At 41.0% G+C, this 25293-nt stretch overlaps 2 protein-coding genes across 4 annotated transcripts; one reads left to right on the top strand and one right to left on the bottom strand.

Moving 5' to 3' along the window:
* Positions 1-833: 833 nt before the first annotated feature.
* Positions 834-10204, bottom strand: slc25a39 (solute carrier family 25 member 39). Of its 3 annotated transcripts, none has more exons than XM_077558738.1 (12): positions 9923-10204; positions 8184-8289; positions 7557-7619; positions 7378-7428; positions 5751-5860; positions 3500-3567; positions 3294-3418; positions 2812-2985; positions 2514-2623; positions 2059-2140; positions 1893-1973; positions 834-1745 (listed from the first exon to the last, which is right to left on the bottom strand). In XM_077558738.1, the coding sequence occupies exons 2-12, from the start codon at positions 8278-8280 to the stop codon at positions 1627-1629; spliced, it is 1080 nt and encodes a 359-aa protein (XP_077414864.1). In that variant the 5' UTR covers positions 8281-8289; positions 9923-10204; the 3' UTR covers positions 834-1626. The 3 variants fall into 3 exon arrangements, with proteins under 3 accessions (XP_077414864.1, XP_077414865.1, XP_077414867.1); XM_077558739.1 differs by having other exon boundaries at positions 7560-7619; positions 9923-10199; XM_077558741.1 differs by lacking the exon at positions 7378-7428 and having other exon boundaries at positions 7560-7619; positions 9923-10203.
* Positions 10205-13603: 3399 nt separating this feature from the next.
* Positions 13604-22377, top strand: grna (granulin a). Its single transcript, XM_077559895.1, has 8 exons — positions 13604-13669; positions 13776-13895; positions 14375-14456; positions 14530-14630; positions 15699-15852; positions 17179-17276; positions 19454-19717; positions 21883-22377. Exons 2-8 carry the CDS (start codon positions 13776-13778, stop codon positions 21883-21885), a joined length of 822 nt encoding a protein of 273 aa, XP_077416021.1. The 5' UTR covers positions 13604-13669; the 3' UTR covers positions 21886-22377.
* Positions 22378-25293: the final 2916 nt, after the last annotated feature.

Consider the following 25293-nt stretch of genomic DNA (forward strand, 5'->3'; position numbering starts at 1 on the left):
GCTACTGTTCTGTGGTAAGCATAAACAACAGACTGCATGCACAAGCACACAAACGTTTGAGCCTGCTCAATGACGACGTGCACAAACACAAACATGGCATAACGGCCACCCGCTTGCATTTTATGTGGTCGTGGTCCTGGAGGGGGTCAATGATTCTGCATCGTCGCCCCCCACCCAAGCGCTAATGCAGTGGTCCTCAACCCTGATCCTCAGGGACCGGTATCCAGCCTGTTTTCCATGTCTCCCACAGCCAACACAGGTGGAGATCGTTATCAGCCTTCTCCAGAGATTGCTGATTAGCTGATGATATGAATCACCTGTGTTGGCTGTGGGAGGCATGGAAAACAGGCTGGATACCGGTCCTCGAGGACCAGGGTTGAGGACCACTGCTCTAATGGGTGCCGGACGCTGCCTGTTTTCCATAGCATGGTCGCTAAAGTCACACAAAGGACTTAAAAAACAACATAAGTATCCATGTTCTTTAAATGAATTAATGATTTAGATGAAAAAAAATAATTAAATGTTCAAAAATGTCAAAGAGTCTAAATTTTGAAGAAAAGGAGGCGAAAGGTAGATGAAAACGTTTTTCGTCAAAGAAATTAGTGCTTTGCCACAAAGGAGCTACATCTGAGATGAAAAGCTTTTATTTTGACAATTGTGTTTTGTCATTAAGGAAGCTATTTAAGGAGCTTTATGTAGACAAAAGTAGTGCTTTGTCACCATATTATCCTCAAATTTAGATTATTATTTTTTTAGTTCCTTACAAGGGTCTGCTCCTACCCCCTGTGAACACATTGTATGTCATTTCTCAAAAATAAAGTGAAACTCAAAACTGCCCTCATACCATTTAATCAATTGAAAGAAATTGAAACATTCCACCTTAAGGCAACATAATTCTACTTTATGACAGCGCTTTAAGAAATTCTTCAAAATCTTGTTTGGAAAATTCCAAGGATTCGATAGCCATCATCAGGACTTGGCAACATTTGAACATTCTTTCAAGAAACTCTTCAACCTTTGAGGATGTGTCATGCTTGCAATATAACATACAGCAGAAGTCCATTTTCTTTTTTGTCCGGGTTAGGCTCCTGTCATGTCCTATGGCTTTGCTCCGCTTGTGAGAACGGAAGAGAAGCAACTTAAAGAGTGGAAATGTAGGCATTTATGTATGAGGTCGTTCCTATGCAAGTGCTACTTGAGGTGGATGCTGCATTGAAAATGCCAAGTCCAAAATGTTTCCCCTGATACAGGCCAGGAAGCTTCTGTGGATCACTCACAGAATGAATGAATGAATGTCCATGCATCTTCTCCACATTGATCATGCTTCTGTGCTCATGCAGCCTTTTCTCATGGATTTCCCAGGAGGCATTGCGTCACAGCCTCAGCTTCTTGACTGTAATTGAAATAATTGCGGATGTTGTTGATACAGTACATCAACCAATGACTTGTCCAGAAATGCAAAACAGGACAGCCAATTAGTGGAATGTGTTTCAGAACTCTCCCCAACTGTGAACCCGGGATTAAGACACACATAAAACTTCAAATGTAAAATTGGTGCTGTGTCAGTTTGATCATAAACTTCATCCGACGTGACAAAATGGCTCCCGGGAGATTCCCAACATCCCTTTAGCATGCCACGGGCTGGCGATCCCGGTTGACTTTCTGGAAGAAGGCCTTGCCAAACTCGTAGGTGCTGATCATGACGGCGCAGGCCGGTGCCACTTTAATCACCCTGGGCATGCAACCTGAAAAAAGCACGTTTGGTTCACTTTGGAATGAGGCCTGGGATTATGTTTTGTCTTTTTAAATTAAATTTATAGATTCTTTTATGGCCACATCACCCACCTGGCCCTTTTATGAAATAAAATTGTTAACAAGACGGCGGCGCGTACCTGCGAAGAGCCCCCGGTAGCCCACATCACTCCAGATGTCCCTCATGATGTGCCACGTGGACGCCGTTTTCTTCAATGGGGCTATGAGTACGAGCAAAAGCAGTGTTATGGTCGCAACGATGGCTTCATGTGGTTTACCATAAACTCCCAGCAGCAGGCTACATACCTGCTAGCGCATCCAACTCTCCCAGCTGGATCTGTCTGCGAGTCTTCACCACGTCGAAGGGGTGCGTCATGATGGCGGCGACCTGACATTTGGGACAAAAGATGCGTTTGGATATTATTTAGAGATGGCATAATGCGAAGATAGAAAAATTCAGACAATAGAGGCATTGATAGAGATTAGAGATGGTAGCGATTTGAGAGAGATGGCTATATTTACATTAGGGCTGTCACTAGCAGATCTTTTTATATTGATTTCTCAAATATTGGACAGTGATAAACACGCGTCTCCAAATAACAGTTATTGGTAAATTGATTGCTAATCATCCCAATCAGAAAATGTCTAAGAGTCGAGTCCAGAGCCCTTACTCAACCATCCTACATTATTTATTCACAAGATAATGTAGATTCAAAATGGAAGGTCAGTGTGTATCTGAGTCAGTGTTTGTATTCACACACCGTTCCCGAGGCGCCGCCTGCGGTGAAGCTGATGGCGAAGTTGGCCTGGGTGATTTGGGATCGTTGACATAGGTGGGCTTTCACCAGCTCGTAGTTGAACCAGTAAATTGCTGAGCATCCACAAAGAAAGAGGAGAAATTAGACATAGCAGACGTGAGGTCTCCTGACTACTTTGACAGCCACTGCGACTTGTCATCAAACATGAGCGTCCTTGTCAAAAACGTATCAAAAGGAAAAATAAATTATTATCTCCGACCTGACGAGCCAGCTGTTTAGATGGAACAATTAACACTCTTACCAGAGAAGGGGACATCTCTGAGCACGGTGGGCCCCCAGCCACGCCACAGTGACATCAGGCCCCCCTGGGCCACAGCGCTACGGATGCAAACGCACAACTCGCTGTACGTCAGGCGGCGGGACTGCATCTTGGTCCGGATCAACTCCAGAGGACTGATGACTGTCACGGCACCCACTGTAACACATACGTGGATAGATTTAAGCCTCCTTTGCTGCTACCAGTGCTTGTCCCTTGTCTTGATTCTTTGGCATGCCACAAAAGGGAGCCAGAGTGACACTCGTTTAAACTATGCGCAGTACATTTTTATTTGAAACATTTTTTTTTCATCTTCTTATTTGATCAGTTTAGATTTTATAACAGACTAGAAATAAATCATTTACTGAATTAAATGAAGATCATTTTTAATGCAATTGCTACCATGATATGAATTTTGGGGCCATATCGCCAGCCTTATGTTACAGCGCTTGTTTTCGTGGGCTTACATCTGGCGAGAGCCCCAGCCAGGAGTGGGATGTAGTCGCCATGGAAACCCATGCCGAAGCGCAGGAAGTCCCGCAGCTGGTCGTAGCAGGTGAAGTAGATGACGGTGGCGGGCACGGCCATGATGCTACACGCACACAATGAAAAGCTTTTAGACCACTTTTAGTCCTACTCATCATCAATCAAGTCTGTGGGGTGAGTTACTGACAGTGTGGGTGGGAGCCCGCTCCACAGAGACTTGAGTCCTTCATGGCGAGAAATTTTCACAAAAGCATCCTGTGACACAAACAACAGAGGATGAGTGACTCACAAAATCAAGTTAAGTTAGTTAAGTCAGAATTTTCACATATGTGTGGTTCAGCATTTGCTTTTTTTTTTTTTTTTGCTTTTCCAGAAGCTACATCAGAAGCAAATCACTGTTTTTGTGCTTATGTCAAAGAAATACAAGTAGTATTTTGATGCCATCGTATGGTTCCCGTGACCGACGTATTGTGTCGCGTAGCGTGTCTGCGGCATACATCACAAAACTGATGATCTCTCGTGATTGGTTCGGAATGGTCGATGCGAACAATGAAGTTGGTGTTTTGCGAGGCTCTCATTCCTCTGGCTTCAGCTGCGAGTGGCGACTGGCAGTTATATATGTCCGTGTACCACCTACGTCGCCGCTGCCTTCATCATTTTTATAATAGTGGACAATTAAAGCATACTCTAGTCATCAAGATCTATGCGTTCTTCCATTGTTGTTGCTTTGTTCCTTGTTCTGACAAGTCAAAATGGCTACAGCAAGCGGAATCGGACATAAAATGTAGCATAAACCCCGTCCTGCCAATACCAGCCGTAGTAAGAACATGGAGTAAAACTGCAGCACATTTTCAAAATAATGCATGTGGTTGCCTGCATGTAGAAAGGCAAACTGCGTGCAGCATTGACATCCGTGTGGTTGCTGCCCGCGCAAGAGGCCTTAAAGGTGTATTCAAGGATCTTTTGTCACTGCGTCTTCTGGGTGAATCATCTTAAATATTGGCTCTCGATCACATCAATCAATCTGCCGTAACGACGTCGTGCGTGCTTGTTCCTAGCTGCGCACTTCGAGTATTTGTAGCAAATAGCCGCTGAGCTTTGGATTTAGCCATTCATTGTAGCTCCACCAATCTCACCACATACTTTGAAAATGGCTGAGAGCCGCAAGAGGACATCTGTCTGTGAAGTGAGGCCAGCTGCAGAGACTGACGAAGATGAGCTTGCATGTTCCTAGTGTTGCTAGTTCCGTACCTCGATGTTTCGGCGGCCAAAACGGCTCGGTATCTTTTTTTTCAGCACTGGTATTTAAAAAAAACAAATATGAGACAGTTCTAGTTAAACTTCTTGTAAAATTAACAAAAAATTCTGAGTGTATCAACCTTTTCAAGTAAATATCACTCCCTATTTTTACACTGTGTAAGCGTTTCCCCCGCACAAGAGGGAGAGCTGGTAGGATGGTCTTCTGCATGCGCGTTTTTTAAAAAGTGACAAATAGACGTTTGGCTTCTACTTTTTGAGAAGATCCTTGAATATACCTTTAAATGTTTTTTTTGGTCTGCATCCTTAACTCATTTGCTCCCAAAACGTATAAATAAGTTCAATTTTAAATGGTTTAAGTGTCCCAAAGACGTATTTATTTTTAAGTTTTTTATGCTACAGCATACAGAAGGCTTTGTTGCAGCCTCTCAACTGCAAAGAACTGTTGAAGAAATGAGTTATTACACAAACGGCCAGCAGGTAGCAGCAAAGCAAAGGAAATATACCAGGGCAGTGTTGGAAAAAAACTCAAATATTTGTGAATAATGATATTTATATTCTAATACTAATTGCTGCAAAACGGAAACAGATAGAAATATGTTGTTGTTTTTTTATCCCTGATGAAAGAAGAGACTTCTTTCTTTTGGTAAGTTACATGTTTTTATAGCAATAGAACACAATATTTTGTGGGCCTTGCAAAACCAATCAAAATCCAGTAAAAGAGCCGGCCGGGAGTGCTTCTGTGAAAATGACTGCGAGTGAATGAGTTAATGCATCTTGCGCAGTCAGAAGTGAAACTGAATGTTTGTTTTTGCTTCTCTCTCCATCGAGTTACGAATAGCCCAAAAACATTCTAAATTTGCTGTTACAATTGGTTTGTGCTCGGGAGTTAATTAGGCATGTATGCATGCTAATATTATTGATGAGCCTCATGTGACGGTGGTTTGTTTGCAATGTATAGCTGAACTGAACTGAATACAGTCGTTAAAATGTAACACAGGCTCACGATTGATGCCTCATGATCTTCTCCATTTTAAGTAAATTTAGGCCATCAATACGCAATAACAAACCCATTTTAGGGGTGTCAATTATTTACAGATTTTCGCTATTTGCGGCAGGTCTCGGTCACTATCCCGATGAATTGCAGGAACTCACTGTATTCATATTTCCTATGAACTCACCAGTGTGCCGTTGAAATGCGTTTGTGGCTTGTACCAGCTGGTGCAGTTGCTCCTATTCTGACATACATAGATGTGATCCATCAAGCCATTACAATACAGGAAGCACCTCCCTGGGTGAACAAGAGAGAAAAACAGTGTTACGAAACAGGACGCCTTTGACCTGGGCCTTGGCATGATGTCTGATAAAAATAGCTTGAAGCATGTCAATTATTAGTCAACACTTTTCAGACAAGGAAACAAACACATAGACTCCAACATGCCAACAAAGGTGGTTTATTTAAAATAAACACATATGCACGTAGCCTACATGTGTTATGAAGGGTTGCAAGGCCACACTAAAAAGAAAATAGCACGAGAATAGTCTTGGCTATGAAAATGAAGGCAAATTATCATGACAATTAGTTCAGAATGTTACATGACACCTTTATTTTTCAGAAGAGATATGCAAATAGTCAAATAATTACAATGAAGTCAAAACGTGACAAAACTAGTGACGAAAAAAGAAGCAAATTTTACAGTTATCCATTTTAGAAAATATCGCAAAAAAATTGTTACTATCATTAGCATTAAAGCTGTTCAATGCAGGAAATTGAATTTTGAATCTCTACTGCCACCTGTGGCCGAAAAAAGAAACTGCACGCTCCCTTATTCACGTACACACTGCACGCATGACGTCACATCTGCAGACAGAGGACGGAAAATTCAAACCCGAATCCGGTCTGAAAACTATTGGCCAGAATCTTGCAGGAGGACCCATTGTGAGCCGCTAATTAATCTGCTAATTAGAAGATGCCAGAGTCATAAATGGTCATCAAATCAAAAGGCTATTGTAAAGATATTTTTGGCAAATTGCTACACAGACCAATTTTAATAGGAAAACTATTAATTTGTCAAGTGATGGTCATGAGAACAGCGTACAATAATGATCACAAACAACGAATTACAAGAATAAATGCTTACTGTTACAAGAATTCAGTGGTAATTTAGAAGGAGTTTTATAAGAAAAGAGTGAGTTATACAAGTCTAAATACATTTGAATACTTGAGAATTTTGAGAGATTATGTGGACAAAGTATTAAGATATACTGTAAAAGAAAACTTTTCCAAGTAAGAAATGGTCATTCTTGTATGTATATAAAACATGCATATATAATTCTAAATAATGTCTAAAACTTTATTTGAAATAAAATTTGCATTTCACCGGAATAAGATTTAAGTGTCAAGTGAGATTTTTATTTACTTTTACATTTAGGTTATTTTTCTGAGAGCAAAGTTACATTTCTAAGAATAAAGTTTTGTTTGGAATATTTTCTGGGTTAGGGTTATTGGTGACTATTCAAACAATACTGGTATCTGTCTGAAGAAAAGTGGAAAAGTGTCTGAAGAACATCCCTAATATTTCTAAGACTAAAGTTGTATTTTGTGAAGAGTGAAAATTTAGAATAAATGTATTAATTTTGCGGGGAAAAAATATCCTACTTTCAAAATCAAAAAAAATATCTATGACCATCACATTTGTGGTTTCTTTCTTTTCAGTGTGTGTGGACCCCCACTTTTTGTGTACACAAATACACAAGTTTGATAGGCGTGCGTGTCATGCGTGCAGCGGGCACAGGTCCGGTACTCACACTTGGAGGGGCGGGTGACACCAGCCCAGGAAGCAGCATCACTACTTAAAGCTTTGGGAAGAAAGCAGAGGCAAAGAAGCATGCAGATGTTAAAATAGGAATCAAACACCATTCAGCCAGCATCTTGTTATGTCAGAGTGAGCAAATCAACACCACAGAAGAAGATAACAGGAAACGACTACCTTGATGAAAGGGGCTCTGCTGGGCCTGCAGCCTGATCTTCACCACATCCAGAGGTGTGACTGCAAACAGTTAAAATAATGAGCGACAATTCTCCAATTGTCATTGGTCACACAAATACGGGCAGTGGTACCTTGACTTACGAGTTGTATTTGTTCTGCAACCAAGCTCATAACTCAATTGACAATGTTCCCCCACATGTGAGATTCGGCTTTATGTAAAAAAAATTGTGGATTCTGGATTTTGTGGGGGAACCTGTCCTCACTATTTTTGTGCTTAGGCTACGCCTTGTCTTAAAAGTATTGATTTGGCGCCATTTTATGGCATGTTAGTGCCAAGGAACTATGTGGAAGTGAGCTGAGGCCCTTTGCTTGTGTTTAATAATCAAGCTCTTAATACAGTGGTTAAAATGTAACATGGGTTCATGACTATGTACAATCTAAAGCTTGGTGTTGATGCTTTATGATCCTCTCCATTTGAAATAATTTGCTGCCATCTTGTAGCATCTGCAGGTAATTAAATAAATAAATACATTAAAAAAAAATAAAAAATAAAACAAAACTGCAGGGGCACTTGAAAGTCAAGGTACGACTGTAAAAAAAAATTCTCTCTCTAAAATCTCTCACCAAAAACGGACATGAGGAATGCTCCAGTGCCAGAGGCCAGCATCTGCTGGAATGGAGAGATGGCGGCCGACGCACCACCGGTGGCCCGCTCCGCCATCGTGCCCACCTGTCACCCCAAACACAGAACAGTGAACGCCAATGAGGCGTTTACTGACCCTCTCGGTCAAGCACGAGTTCAACCGTGTGCTTCCACGTCTGCTAGTTATGCAAGTGAAGCTTTGCACTCTCTATGTTGGTTGGTGCGCTAAACAAACAGGGGTTCTCAAACTGGGATCCCTGGACCACCGAGGGTCTGCATATCTCTATATGGGGACTGGTCCAACAACCTTTAAATGTGGTCATTTTTTTCTTTTGACCTAATGACATGGTCGTTACGTTCAATTGGCGTCAGGATTATAATGGGGGTGCTTGTTTGCGAAGCCCTAACTTTAACTGTTGCTGTGGCAATACAAACAAGGATAAAAGCGGCAAATAAATTGTGAAGGTATGATATTACAGAGTAGACGCACACAAAAGCATGTTTAGCCAAGGTGGAGTTGCTTATTCGGCCCCTGGAGATAGCTTATCAATGCTGCGCATAAGTCAAATATCGGCATGCAGCTGGAGGCAGGCTTGCAAAGAGCACACCACTTAACCGAACGTCACAAATGCGCGTCTGTGTGATCAATCAAATTTGAGCAAATTTATTCGTCACAACTGTATTTTTCCAATTCTATTTTTTAAGTGGTTACCTCAGTTCTAAGCATTAACATTTTGAACGTTATTTTCACTTTGTTTTGTGAATGACAAGAAAGGAGCCCAGAGGTGGCCAATCTCAAGGTCATTTGCCCAGAGCATTTCTAAAGACGTTCTTTCCAATTTTTAGCAAAACCCTATCCATGTTAGAAACTTACTTTTCCTTGGCAGCCTTGCCTCACTGATAAAACTACATGAGAAAATGTTATGAGAGGCTGATCTCATGTTTCTTTAAAATGCACTTTTATTGGGGACCAATGGTCCATTTTTTCAAGAAGCACCTATTTTCATACTCTCTGTAAGCAAAAAATATTGAGGGGGTTTGTAATGTCTTTTTGAAGTTGATGCAAGTTATTGCAAAACTATTTCAAAGCTTGTTAAACAAATCCAGGTAAAATAAACCTTGAAACTTCTCTATAATGCTATTATCCTTTGTTTATTTTATAAGCAATGGGTACGATCATAAAGCAAGAATATATATTACCGGTAATTCCATTCTCCCCAGCCTTTTCTCACACAATAATAATAATTGTTTGATCAAGCATGTACAGAGTCAATTACTTTCTTGCAAATTAAAAAAAGAAAAAAAAGAAAATGCTCCCATTGGTATAAGTCAGGCATGATCACCTTCACCCATTACGACTGTATGCACGTCTCAAATTAAACTCCATGTCAGCAGTGGTGTCATTTTGATAACATTAAAGTTCTTAAGGAAAAAATGGACCGTGAGCTTTTATGTAATCGAAACACCATAGTGAGCAATAAAGCCATTTTTATTATATTACTAAGCAATACACAGAGTCCCTTTTATCGTGCCGTCAACACGACTACCTCAGTGTCACACGAAAATCAAAAATAGCTAGATGTTATCACATATTACGATAAACACAAGAAACCGAATATTGTATTCTGAATTGAATACAATTTCGAGCTAGCATGTAACCTAGCGTGTCCCTCGAGCGTTGCAGGCTAGCCAGTTAGCATCCACACTGTTTGCTACTCACCTTTACTTTAACTGTAGCTTTGCGCCTCTTCGCCAAATACCTTCACCCATGCTACTAAAGATGTTTTTTTTAGAGCAGTTAACACCACTGCCGTCAACTGCCCTCCTCCATTGTGTTTGACCGACTAAAACGTATTTGGCGACGGTCGTTCATCAACGCAGTAAAGATTAATTTCACAGATCTGTATAGTGTCGTGCGCGGGTTGACATTCAGTTACGTGGGGAGGAGAGAAGCATGTGGGTCACTCCACATGATATACACGTTAGCGCTAAAATGGCCGCATTCTTCATTTGGCTCTGTCTCTGTTGCCTGCGAATGGAAGGAGGATGTATTGCAAGATACAGCATGTAAACAACTCCTTGTGCCCAAGTTCGGCCCTCGGGACCCGCTACGCTTTTCCACGTTTCTCTCCACTAACACACCTGATTCATGATCAGGATCGTTATCAGGCTTCTGCAAAGTTTGCTGATGTGATGACGCTGATGAAAAATGTGACGTTTCGGAAAGTCCACTTTTAGAACTTTACAGAAGAAAACACATCACTTCATTTAATTAACATATTTATGTATGTACAGTATTTAATTATCAACTCCAATGTATATTTGTAATGTGTTTACATTGTAAGTACTGTACTAGCGTATAGACATTAAAATGTACAAATACAATTCAAATCTATCAGAATTTCCTAAGTCAGATTTTTGTATTTTCCAGAATACTGTATAACCTTTTTTTTTTTTATAACGTCACACAGTTTAAACACGAGGAAAAACATGAATTTTATTATTTAGGTTGTATACGGTGGCCGTTGCCTGTAGTGGCGGCAACCCCAGAAACCCTCTTGTGGACACAAGCGGTAAGGGATGCCATCAAGCTGATGAAGGAGTCCTATTGGGCCTTTTTGGCCTGTGGGACTCCGGAGGCAGCTGACGGGTACCGGCTGGCCAAGCGGAACGCAGCTTTGGCATGTGCTGAGGCAAAAAACTCGGGCTTGGGAGGAGTTCGGCGAGACCATGGAAAACAATATCTGGACAGCTTCAAGGAAATTCTGATCCACCATCCAACGTCTCAGGAAGGGGATGCAGTGCACCACTGTGTGGAGATGAAGCGCTGCTGACCAAAACTCAGGACGTCGTGAGTTGGTGGGGACTGGGGAGTATACTTTGAAGACCTCCTCAATTCCACCGACACACCTTCTTCCTTTGAGGAAGCAGAATTTGGGGACTCTCAATTGGGCTCTCCTATCTCTGGGGTTGAAGGCACAGAGGTGGTTAAAAAAAACTCCTTGTGGTAAAGCCCCGGGGGTGGATGAGATCTGCCCGGAGTTCCTAACGGCTCTGGATGTTGTGGGGCTGTCGTGGTTGACACACCTCTACAACATCGCGTGGACATCGGGGACAGTCCCTCTGGATTGGCAGACCGGGGTGGTGGTCCCCCTTTTTAAGTGTGCTCCAACTATAGAAGGCTCACATTACTCACCCTCTCTGGTAAGGTCTATTCAGGGGTGCTGGAGAGGAGGGTCTATCAGGAACTCGAATCTTGGATTCAGGAGGAGCAGTGTGGTTTTTGTCCCGGCCATGGAACAGTGGATCAACTCTACACTCTCAGCAGGGTCCTTGAGGGTGCATGGGAGTTCACCCAACCAATCTACATGTGTTTTGTGGACTTAGAGAAAGTGTTTGACCTTGTCCCTTGGAGAGTCCTGTGGGGGGTGCTTCAGGAGTACGGGCTGGGGAATACCGAGCCCCCGGATACGAGCTGTTCGGTCCCTGTATGACCGGTGTCAGAGTTGGGTCTGCATTGCGGGCAGTAAATCGGATTTGTTCCCAGTGAGGGTTGGACTCCGCCAAGGTTGCAAAGAGCAGAGTAGAGTAGAGTAGGGTAGATACCGTCGGTGGAAACGAGGCTTTAGAGATGGGGTGAGAAGCTTGGTCATCCGGGATGGGCTAAGAGTAGAGCCTCTGCTCCCGCACTTTGAGAGCAGCCAGCTGAGGTGGCTCGGGCATCTGGTTCGGATGCCTCCTAGACACCTCCCTGGAGAGGTGTTTTGGGCATGTCCCACCAGCAGGAGGCCCTGGGGACGACCCAGGACACGTTGGAGAGACTATGTCTCTCGGCTGGTCTGGGAATGCCTTGGAATTCCGCCAGAGGAGCTGGAAGAAGTGGCTGGGGAGAGGGAAGTCTGGGCTTCCCTCTTAAAGCTGCTGCTCCCGTGACCCGACCTCGGATAAGCGGTGGATAATGGATGGATTTAGGTTCTATAATTATTTGTATTCATTATTTTGTAAACACAGAATGTTTGTTTTTGATCTATGACACACAAGCATGCCCCCCAAAACAAAAGCAGCCTGAGTGTTGAACGTGTTCTTGTTTCATGCTTCTTAAGTTGAAGCAAAGTCAAAATGTTTCTTTACAATAATTTGTTCTAGTATGCCCCCCCCCCCACACACACACACTAGTCTAAATGTATTCTGATTAATATTACATGTTACATATACGTGGACCCCAACTTCACCGACCAGTTTCAATTTGACGTCATTCGACAATAGCAACCCAGATGAAGACACAGAAATACAAATATACAAGATAATAAACATATATGTATCTCTTTATTTACAGTATTATTACATTTGTTTAGTTATTCAAAATAAATTCACATAATACAACGTGATTTGTACTAAACTGTGTGAAGTTATGCCGTTATCTCCCTGCAGGAAGTTATGAAAATGCTTTGAAAATAGAAAATATTCCTTTATTTAAAAAGAAATTACGAAGGAAGGTTTGCTTAGGTCAAAATGTGTTGTGATGAACCAAAACGACAAAAATGTATCGGAATCAGCCACGTTTGTTGTTTACATTCGCTTCGAACACTTTAGGGTCGGGACTGGGACAATCCGAGTGGGATAAATCTGACTTCCCACCTCCCTCGAATGCAGAAAAAGGGCTCAGCTTGCGAACGGCACATGACCAAACGGATGAACCGTGACGGTTGTTAACTGAGCCCTTGCTTAGGCGCTTTTATGTGACGTCATTTTCAGTCGACAGAAATGGGCAAAATGGCTACCCCCCGAGATGGATAAAAATAGGTGTATTTTATGCTTAATTCATATTACATGAATACCATGTTTAACTCATCTCAACTCATACACAAAGCACTTTAACACAACCATTGCATTGCAGCGTACAAAGTGCTATACGTGGAGTCAAAATTAGTCGCGCAATAAAAACTGGTAAAACAAAATAACAAAAAATACATGAATTAATAAATATCATATAGCAAATAGGTAAGTAAATAAGTAAATAAAAGCAATACTAATACATCAATAACCCAAGATAGATTAATAAATGTCAACAAGGTAAGGAAATAACTAAATAAAATAAATACCAATAAATTAATAACACAAAATACAGAATGCACCATAAAACACTGAAACAATGCCGAGTCTCTTCCTGAGTCAAAAGCCAAAGAATAAAAGTGTATTTTAAGATGAGTTTTAAAAGTGGATAGAGAGGGGGATTGCCTCATTTTTAATGGAAGGTTCAGACTAATGGGGCCGCATAGAACATATTATTGTAAAGAAGAACATTTTTGACTTGACTTCCCCTTCAAATACTAAAAGACAGAAGAAAAATAAAGGAACTGACATGGGCGTGTCCCCACTTTACCACAGTTAATGGGCGTGTAGGAGCACTTTGGAGGAAGCACTTTGACACGCTGCTCTTCTCACAAACCATTCATTGTCAGTCAAGGTAAGCGCTGCATTAATCTGCCTCGTTTTTAATTGTGATCTAATACTCTGATTATGATCCATCATTGTTCGGATGCTATATAACTGATTATGAAACCCAATTTCAGATGCCGAGCCTGGCTATATTCTGCTGGGCCATGTTGCTTTTGGTTGAGGGTCCACTTGGCGGGACATGTCAAGACGATCACCGACCCGCCAGCAGCTTCCAGTGTGGCCCCTCTGACCAGGTAATAACACGTTACGCCACAAAGCAAAGCCCCCAAAACCACATCACAGGCTTTCGCTCCACTTTCGGGTTTGTTTAAATTTTGCGTGTCGCTGAAGTCAGGCGCAACGTTGACGAGAAGAGTGGGGTTTGAGCCATGGGGGAAGTCCTTTTTGAATTGTTTGTTTACAAACACAAACAGTCAAAACTTAAGACCCCACTTTTAAGGTTAAAAAACGACTAGTCACAGCAATTTTATAGGTCATGGAGATTTGTTATATAAGAATTCTTCAGTAGTGATGGGTATGGCAAGTGTCCCCCCGATCCGCGTTGGCTTAGTTCCTTGGTACTAAGAGGCCACAAGATTGCATCAAAGTAGTACTTCAATTGCTTTGACCTGAGCAAGAAACCAGCAAATAGTTTTTTAGTGAATAATAGAAGATCGTTTCCCCCCCAAAATTCTATTTGTGACAACAAGACCATAATGGAATGTTCCTACAGGCGCTGGCCTGCGCTGACGGGATGCATTGTTGTCAGGAGGGTCACCGCTGCAGTGCCGACAGCATGTGGTGCATCGAACCAGGTTTGTCTTTATTGCAACCTCCATAAATTGTAGAACATTTACTTAATCGTGATGTATGTTGGAACTTTGGCAGAGTCTGTGGTGTTGTGTGGCGACAACGTGTCCGAGTGTCCCGACGCCACTACTTGTTGTGAGACCCCGCAAGGCACCTGGGGGTGTTGCCCCTTGCCAAAGGTACAATCAGCCTATTTAATGAGTTTATTTTCCTGTTCGTTCCAGGCAGAAGTCATGGGAGATCGCCATGTTAATGCAGCTGCTGCGGATATGCAAATTCAGATAATTAGATGCGTGGCGTTGCCAGATGTCTTTCAACTTTGCAGGCAAAACTTCAAACCAAAATAAGTGTGGTACAGGCAGAACATCTCAGGTGTTAAAACTTCAAACTTGTCAAAAGATACTGCGACAACTGCTTTTGACACAAAAAGGCGTTCTGGACTGGCCATCTGTCATACAGGGCAGATGCCCGGTGGGCTGGCGTCTTTTGGAGCTGATGCAGAACTATTCATTATTATTTTTCTCCGTTTTACCCCATGACCCTGGCCCACAATTTGTAGGTAGCAGCCCATTAATCCATTTGCAATGTAAACAAGAAAAATGAACCAATCAGTGGCAGAGCTACGTGATAGCCAGGGGTGGTCAGGAGTCGGGCCGGGCTGGCAAGCGTACTTCAAAATGTTAGGGCCAATTTTTTTGTGCCAGTCCAGCCGTGGTGGGAAGTGAGTCTCACAGCTTTAAACTCTGGTCGCAGCTGACGGCGTGGCACCATTGAAAATTCAATGGTTGACTTTCACTTCACATTTTTTATCGGTACACTACACATGGGACAACAAGATACAAACTGCTGTGAATGGTTAAGTAGTGTCAAGTACTTAACTTCAAGTTGGCGTAGTTCCGCTTTTGGTAGATGTTAGAAGCTGGCAAATTCACCAGATGGTAAAAAACATGCAGTTTATATGACCAGAGTGTAGGGGGCTAGATTCCAGGTGCTCAACCTATTTTGACCCAAAATCTTCTTTTCAAGTAACCAAGCTCCAGAGATCGACCAATCTGCAAAATGTGCAATAGCCATAACAGATCCTAACATGTATATATTTTCTCTAGCGTAAAAAAAAAAAGGAAATTGCTTTCAACAAATTGCTTTCCCACTGTGTCACTCATGGTGAGCCCACTACACTGTGATATGAAAGTCACGTCGCATATATCACCAAAATGCCAAATGACAACAAAAGGCTGTCCAAACAGGCGGTGTGCTGTGAAGACAAAGTGCACTGTTGCCCGGCAGGCAGATTGTGCGACATCCAACACTCCGTCTGCGTCTCCCTGGAGGATGGCGAAGAGACGCCGATGCGGGAGAAGCTTCCTGCCAGGAGGAGGGCCGACTGGGAGAACCAGCGAGGTCAGTTTTTTCCCTCCCCCCCCTCCCCAAGGCCAACTTCCTCATTCAGATGAGCGATTGCGCGGAGAAGCCGGTGACGATGCTCGGATATGATTACTCTATCTATAAGGTGGGCGCTTCCTTTTGCTGAGAGGGGAAGTGTGTGGATGAAGTGTTGCATTAGTAGCAACGCCCGATGTCAGCCATGTTAGGTTATTTTGTGCTGATTAGGGCGTAATAAGAACTACAGGTGGGGGCACATTTTGTGGTTATTGCATCAACATGTGAGGGCACGATGACAAAGCAGATTTCAAACGATAGAATCAAGATCTTTAATCTGATGTACGACTTGTTGCAATTAGATTTTTGGCCATTCGTAAAAGTTTGACATCAGAGAAGCTCTTTAAGATCAAAGAAAATAACCAACCAAAAACAACCAGATAAGCAAGTAGTTAGCTACTACTATTAACCAAGTTAAATTGGATACAAATGTTAGTTTTTGGCACATTTGACCTCACTGCGATCATGACCTTTGACCTAGGCCTTTTTGGAATGATCTGCAAAAAGCTCTGAAAACAAAGATCCCATGTAGATAATATCAAATGTTTTGATGTCATATTTATGTTGATTTGGTGCATATTCTAGTATAGTTAGCCATTAGGGGTGGAAATCTTTGAATGGCTCACGATTCGATTCAATTCAGATTTTTGGGTCTGCGATTCGATTCAGAATAGATTTTCGATTAAGAACAATTTTTTTATTCAAAATTATTTGATTGACAATGATTCCTACTTCAATCTATAGATGTGCAAGGAATTGTAATGATCTACTCTAGTCTGACTCGCTAATGCTAATTAGCACGCTACTCGCGGCTATACATTTCAAAAAAACAACTTTTATTGGAATAACTTGATCGTGACTTTTTCCTTCTACTCTCTAATGTGGCTACAACTTAACAGTGTATTACACCGCGCGGAACCACACTGCCCCTAAGTGGCCAAATCGGGTACAACATGAACAGCGCTCCAAATAAAGGCACACACAGACAAAGCCAAGACAGTAAATGAAATCGATTTTGGGACATTTAAAATCGATTCTGAATCGTACTAAATGAGAATCGTGATTCTTATGAGAATACATTTTTTGGTACACCCCTATTGGCCATGTCCAGGCTAAACGTCAAAAACAAAAGGATGTCAAAATAAAAGGAAGCATTCCATTAAGGTTTGCTGCCAAACGTTGCTTGTTGTCATTGAGGTCTTTCAAGTCAGAGTTATTTAGCACAGTGATTTTTTCCCCCCACATGACGCATGCCTATTCATTGAAACTGTTTTGCTGGTTTTGCAGCCAATGTCATCTTCTGTGACGACAGAACCTTTTGCAAAGATTTCGCCACTTGCTGTAAAACCCCAACGGGGGACTGGGGTTGTTGTCCTCTATCAAAGGTACACAATGGATGGAATTTAACATTTACTTTAAAAGCTTTAATCTGATGATAATTGTTTTGTCTTTTTGGATTCTGCTCCCAGGCTGCAGTGATTTACAAGGGGAGGGGGAAAAAACACGCAGTGCGTGGAATCCAGGTCCAGAAAGTAAAAACCCTGAAACAGTTTGGCTACAGAGGGAGACAAGCTTGTTTACCTGCCAGTTGATGAGAAACACCTTTGGCTAAAGCCAATCTCTGGCAGGGTTTTTTACTTTCTGGTCTGGATTCTCCAACCCTGAATGCTGTTCATCACCCCTCTTTTTTGTTTAGCATATTTACATTTATATTTTGTTGTGTTTTGGAGTGATTTGGTGTTGTTTCACTTTAAATTGATTTAGCAGAAAACATTTTAAAAGCTTAAATTATTAAAAGTTCAATTGAAAATAGTTAAGGTTTTTGGCACTTTTAATGTATTTGTAGCTCTGCTTACAGAAAATAAAGGAATATTTAATCCATTTTATTTTATAAAATTACATTAAAGCTGCCCAATGGTAGAATTTGCCCAAAGATATCTTTACAATAGCCTTTTTATTTGACCATTTATGACTCAACATCATCATCATTATCTAATTAGCAGATTCACACCTTAGCTGTTGGGTACAATGGGTACTCCTGCAAGCAAGCCAATAGTTTTCAGACTGGATTCGGGTTGGAGTTTCCCGCCTTTTTCGGCACATGGCAGTAGCGATTCAAAATTTGATTTTCTGCATTGGGCAGCTTTAAAGCAGAGCTTCTTATAATAAAGTTGGCTACTGTACACAATTTAGATTTAAGAAACAAAAACTGTTGATTCTATTTAAAAAGAAAAAGAAAAATGTTAATTGGTAATTTATTATCTAAGTTAGGGTTGGCAGGGGAAAAGGCGCCCGAAATGCAATTTATTGTTGTCTGGAATTTATAGCATTTATATTTTATTATTTATTCGCACCGTTATTTTATTTTATTTTGTTTGGTCCAAAAGTAACTTACATAATTATAGTTTTTCTTGGAATTGTATTTTCCTTATGTTTCTTACGTTCAAACAGTTTTCTTGTTTTGTGCCAAAAAATAAATGATCATTTGAATAATCGTGATTTAAATTATTACCTAAATAATCGTGATTAAATTAGCGTATACATATTTATACAGCAGCCCTAACCCAAACTCTATGATCCAACCAACAAACCAAACACCTAAAGCGACAACAAACTAACCAACAAATGACTAACCGGCACAAACACACATCACAAGTAATTGACCAACCTACCAAACAACCAACAATTAACTAACCAATAAACCAATAACAAACCAACTGAGTAAGTAGCTACCCCCCCCCCCCCCCCAAAAAAAACATGAAGAGGCCAACATAAATGCCTGATCAACAAGCCAACTCTGCAACCAACCACCAAACTGACACGCAAACTTACTCAGCCAACTAGAAAACCAACCAACCAACCAACCACCAAACCTACTGACTGACTAACCAACCAAACGGCCATCAACTAACCAAGAAAAAGACCACCCAATCACTAACCAACTAATTAACCAAATCACTACCTAACGTACAAACCAATCAACTAATCAGCAAACATACATACAAATCGACTATCTACTGAATCAACCTAACACCACCCCACCAAATAATTGGTCAGCACTGACTGACTGACTAACCAACACAAACACAGCTAATCAACCAACCAACAAACTATCACCATTATCAACCAACAAACGGACCAACATATACACCACCTGAATAATGCATTAACTAACAACCCAACCACTGACCGACCAACCGGCTAACCAACCAAGCCACTAACTGACCAACCACCAACCCAAACTACACACCAACCAAAACTAAACTACCACCCAAACTATCAACTAACACACACAAAGTATCCAATCAATAAGCCAACCAACTAATTAACCACATACCTTATCAACTTCAAACCAACAAACATCCTTTGACCTTGTGCTAGGCAGAGTTAGTAAAACTTTTCTTTTCTTCTTCCTAAACAAGAGAAAAAGTTCCCTACTTTTACTCTGTGTTTGCAAATAGTACTGAATCTGCATTTTGGGCCACCGCTGCCGCTTGTGAAAGCAGAAGCGAGAGTTCCGTCCTTCGTGTAAACAACTGTTGCCTCACTACCTCTTTGGCAGGCCGTGTGCTGTCCCGACGGCAAGTACTGCTGCCCCACAGGCTTCAGGTGCGACAAAGAGAACGACATGTGCGTGAAAGGGTATATGGCGGTCCCGTGGTACCGTAAACTTCCAGCGAGCGCCTCTTCCGTGCTCCCGCCGCAAACCCTGGTCGCTGCTGTGAAGCCTGGAGTTGTGCAGTGTGACGACAAGAGCCAGTGCAAAGACGGGCAGACCTGCTGCAAGATTTCGCCCACGGACTGGGGATGCTGTCCGTTTGCTAATGTATGATCAATACCTGTTGATAACAGTGGATGGGGTGCAAACAGGGATGGCAGAGTACAAAAGACCCATGCAGTGCCACTCCATTCTTGCATTTACATTAGCAAGGGTATACAAAAATATTTTATTCAATTGAATAAGTCAAATGAAAAAAAAATAGTAGTAAATAGTTTGATGCATAATTTAAAGGTGCTTTGTAGAGTGTGTAACTTTTTTACTCGCGAATGCCACCTCTGGCCTAAAGCGTAACTGCAGACTCTGTGCAAGCTCGTGCATAGTGTGCGTGCCAGTTCGTACGCTCGAATAGACTCTTCGCTTTTTTAGTTTTCCTGAGTCTGAACTAGAAGCCATCCCAATTGTGTCGTACGCTAACATTAAATTTCCGCGCCCCGAGACTGAAGAGAAAATACAAGCTGACAGGCAAAAGTCACAGTTAAAAAAGTCAGGGCTCTTTGTACTCAGCTGGGTAGTGGTGGAGCATGCATGATGTAGAAAAAGCTTTAACATTACCTTTTTAAACGGCACAATGCACATTGAACCATTCGTTTATTATCTTATTAAATTATTGAAAATTAAAAATAGTAAAATAATGTTTTACATAAAAATACTATAATTTAACATTTTTATTGGAAAAAATGTTTAGTTAAAGCTGCAATATGGAACTTTTTCCCCCCAAATAATTTAACAATAAGCTTTTTATTTGACCATTTATGACTGAGATGCCTTAGTAATTAGTAGATTAACACCTTAGCTGTTCACAATGGGTACTCCTGCAAGCCTCTGGCCAATAGTTTTCAGACTGCATTGGGTTAGAATTTTCCGCACCCCGTCTGCGGTTGTGACGCAATGTGCGTGGTGTGTATGTGAAGAACGCTATGTGCAGTTTCATTTTTTGTCAGCAGGTGGCAGTAGCGATTCGAAATGGAATATTCTACGTTCAGTAGCTTTAACTCATTCACTGCCATAAAGTCATTAAAAAAAAGATTATTAAAAATTAGGGGTGGCAGGCGATTAGATTTTTTTAATCATAATTAATTGCATGACTTCACTAGTTAACTCGATTAACACAATCACAATTTTTATGTCTGTTCTAAATGTAAAATAACAAATTCTAGGCTTTCATACTCTTGTTAACAAAAGTGGGAAAAAAATGTTGAACTAATAGAAATAGTTCAAATGATTTATAGCTGTCAATGGCAGTGAATGAATAATAATAAGAATAAAAAAAAAGATTATTAAAAATTCGGGGCGTCAGGCGATTACATTTTTTTATCGTAATTAATCGCATGACTTCACTAGACTTCACTCACAATTAATCACAAATTTTATATCTGTTATAAATCTAGGTTTTCATACTCTTGTTAACAAAAGTGGGAAAAAAGCTAAACTAATAGAAATAGTTCAAATGATTTTTTTTACGTTTATAGCCGTCAATGGCAGTGAATGAGTTAATTAAATAGTACAAATGAAAAAAGAAAGCATTTTACATACAATCACTGACAGGGACTGAAGCCGAAAATCCAAAAATTCATACATTACAAATAAAAATTGAAAATAGTAATATGTATGAAAATATATTTAATTCCATTAAATAATTACAAATAACAAAAACATTTGTATAGTTCAACTTATTAAAAGGGAAGTCAACCCATAAATGTTCTTTACAATAATATGTTGTATGTGCATTCTGATTAATATTGCATTTGTTCATTTCATTATTTGCTCAGCTTCGGAAACAGGTGAGCTGTGATTGGCCGTTACCTGAGCCCTGAGCAACTGTGATGTCATTTTCAATTGACAGCAAGTAACCAAAATGGCTGCCCTGAGATGGATATAAATTTGCTGCTTAACTCGTTTTCCACAAACACAATATGAATCAGAATACCATGTTTTATAATACATGTCATATTAAACAACTACAACTAAAATATTAGTAAGATAAACAATTGGTGGATATCTATTACAAATAACATAAAAACATGATAATCACTTTGTTCTTAAATCATTTTACATATTACATGCACAACAATGATCAACTTTCTACAACTAATCTGGCCCATCTGTCTGATGTGGCCCTTGACCACAAACGTTTGCCCAGCCCCGGTTTAAACACTCATTAAACAAATTTCTTAATCATTTCTCCTTTTCTCACATGCGGCGTGCTGCAGTGACATGGCACACAGCACTGTTGTCGAGCCAGCTACAAGTGCATCGCTGGCGGAAAGTGCACCTTGAACAGCAACCTTCCCTGGCTCATGTCAACCCCCAACGGCAACAAAATGAAGCAGTTTGACATGGTGTGAAACGCTGCACCCCCCCCCCCCCCCCCCTTTTTTTTTTTTTTTACTAGTACATGCAAGATATCAATGTGATAATTGTAGATATGGCTTCCTCACTGCTGGTCCTCGAGGGCCGGAGTCCTGCAGGTTTTCGATGTTTCCATCCTCCAATACAGACGATTTTAAAGATCAGGATGGTTAGCAGGCTGCTGCAGAGCTTGCTGACGAGCTAATGATATGAATCAGCTGTGTTGGAGGACGGAAACATCCAAAACCTGCAGGACTCTGGCTCTCAAGGATCAAGAGTGAGGAAGCCTGTTGGAGATGTTTTCTAATTGTAGTGTGATTACTGTATTAAAAAGGCAACATGATTTGAAGCTCAAACTGCCCAACTGTGTCATTGCAATTGTTGTATTGACAATTCTGATCTTACGTCACAATAGCGTCACAAGTCAAAATGGCGGTCTAATGGTGCAGTTGAGGACAAAAGGATGGTGGGAAGTCAGACTTTTACCACTTCAAACCAGGAAGTGAATGTTCCTTTTAACTTGGAGATCCGAGTTGCGGAGTCAGAAAAAAAAAAAGGCCCCGACATCACCGACTAGCTTCAATCTGACGTCACTCGACAATAGAGACACCAATGGCAAAACATAATTTGCACAATTATAAACAAATGTATCTCTTTTGTTTTTATGACATTAACTTGGTTATTCAAGGCAAGTAACTCCAAGTAACCCAACGTGATTTGGACTGACTGCATTATCCAGAACAAAATGAGACATCTTTGTTGCTTTGAGGTCGGAACTGGGATCATTCCGACTTTCCACCTTCCTCGAATGCAACATTAATTAGGTAAAAGGGAGCTCTCCGCTCATTGGCAAGCATTGGAATTTGGATCGTTGTCATTTGATTTGTGAGGATTATTTTGATTTCAAAAGGTGATGAAATGTCGTTTGACTACTATAAAATCTGCCTAATTTGTGCACTAGTGACAGGCAAACGTAATACAAACACGCCATTTGTTCTCACCAAAATATCAGAAATTATGAATTGTTTCATTACAGTACAAAAAGGAGTACAGTACAAAACCAATTGACGACTAAACAAACAGCGATTTCGAGTCTCCCTATTCCAAGGCACTGTGCAAGATTGACCCCAAGTGGCTGTGAGCAGTATTGCCAAGACAACGCAACCATGCAGTAGTTTTGCTGCTTGCTTTCATGCTGGCTTCCCGGTATTTGGCATATCAAAGTGTCACAGGAGGTGTAACATGGATTTAGTCTCATGTCTCTTTTAGGCAGAACAATTCCTGACCTACCAACCATCAAACTATCAACTACAACCCAACTAACCAAGTGACCACCTGAATTACCTTTGCCAACACTGATCATCAGAACACCAACCAACCACCCGAACTACAAACCAACCTATTAACCAGGTGGCTACCGGAACAACTAACACCCAACAGGACTGTCCAAATGACTCAAAAATTAAATATCACTTCCTGTATTTTCTAATTCGTCCTGGCTGTGATTGGCCGATGCATCCCTTCTGACATAATGATGTATTCTTCCCAAGATTTCTGCTATCAAACCAAATTAAATAGGAACAAGTGGCCGCCATCTTTGTGGAATTTTCAAAAAAAAAACACATGGAAGGAGCACTTCCTCAAAATCACCAATAACAAATACATTCAGAAAAAAAGCTATTAACTGCTTACATACATTACCTATTCTGCTGCCCACACTGCTTTTTTCACCAATCATCTTCCATTTGCTAGTTGCATTGTGTTTTTGGGCAAGTGTCAGCATTTGAAACATGACATTGTGACCCAATGACGTCTCTGAATTTTGGCCTGCCTGAAAAATTGGTGTACTTTTTTTAATTCATGGAAACTTGTGTGCCAATCGGAGAAGGGTTTGAAGACAAAATGGAGAAGACAAAATGGAAGAAATTATGAGAATGTTGAGGGAAAAAGGAAGTTTTCCTGTTTTTACTCTACTTTGAAGGTGTTTTTGGGCCACATAGTCACTTAGTCAGATTTTCAAAATTCTTGCTGCGTTGTACTCAGGTTTAAGTGGTGTGTACAACCAGACTGTGTTTTGAGGGATTTTCATTTTTTGGAAATCCTGTCACATTGCTAATTTAAACCCCTCAAAGCCGGGTGAAATCAATCATAGGGGATTAGGAGGTGACTCAGTTACACGGTCTTGCATAGTTAATCCTGCTAACTAGCTAAACTTTGTAGGGGTCATTACACAGTAATGTAATGCTCCACCTTCTCTGTATTCAGGGGATTTGGTGCCCTAGGCCAGGGATAGGCAAGTTCGGTCCTAGAGAGCCGCAGTCCTGCATGTTTTCGGGGTCTCCTGCCTCCAAACCAAGGTGTTTCAAATCAACAACTCATCATGACGTTCTGCAGGAGCCTCTCAGCTGTGTTCGGGGAGAGAGACATCAAAAACATGCAGCACTGCGGATCTCTAGGACTGAATTTACCTAACCCTGCTCTAGGCAAATTATGAGAACAAGTATTGTGCAGCATACCCCTCATTTCTTACATTCTTTCTGTTATTGCAATGGTGATTAAGGATCAGCTAATTCAGTGGGCTCTGATATTTATGGAGCAGCCATGTGATGTTAACACTAGCATTAATGCAGTGGTTCTTAACCTTGTTTGAGATTACTGAAGCCGCCATTTTCCTATGCACATTCACCGAACCGTTTTAAAAAAAAAATTGAATAATAATATATGATTTTTTTTTCCAAATTCAAGACATAAGTAGGCTTCTAGGGTTTGCTGGTGGAAAAAAAAGAATAGGGATATGAGCATTTTCAGCAAATCTGCCGGTCTTCAACTTCAATTCAGAAAGCATTGTTTTCTTGTATTCTCCATCTCCATGCAGCTTCAGGAATTGTTCCTTTAGTTTTGCTAGCAAGCTAGTTGTGCTGGACTAGAATTGCTTAACTTGGCATTGCAAATCATGCAGTTAGGAAATCGACTGTCGTCACTCAACTATATTTATAGGGTACTATTAAGATGGACAGCAGAGGTCCCAGAATTGAACCATGTGGAACACCTGACCATACATTCCATTATACAGGTGAATTCATATTTCATCTGACCACTTTAATTTTTTCCCTTTACTCAACATAGTTAGAATGAAGGGATTAGAATAATAAAGAAACAAACAGATCAATGTACGGCCACGAATGAAAGTTCCGGAAACTATTCAGGAAATGCTGAGTATGTCGTCACAGCATGTGTTTAAACAGACCAATCATGAGCGATGCTACGCCCAA

This window comes from Vanacampus margaritifer, chromosome 2 (assembly GCF_051991255.1).
Source record: "Vanacampus margaritifer isolate UIUO_Vmar chromosome 2, RoL_Vmar_1.0, whole genome shotgun sequence".
Classification (NCBI taxonomy): Eukaryota; Metazoa; Chordata; class Actinopteri; order Syngnathiformes; family Syngnathidae; genus Vanacampus; species Vanacampus margaritifer.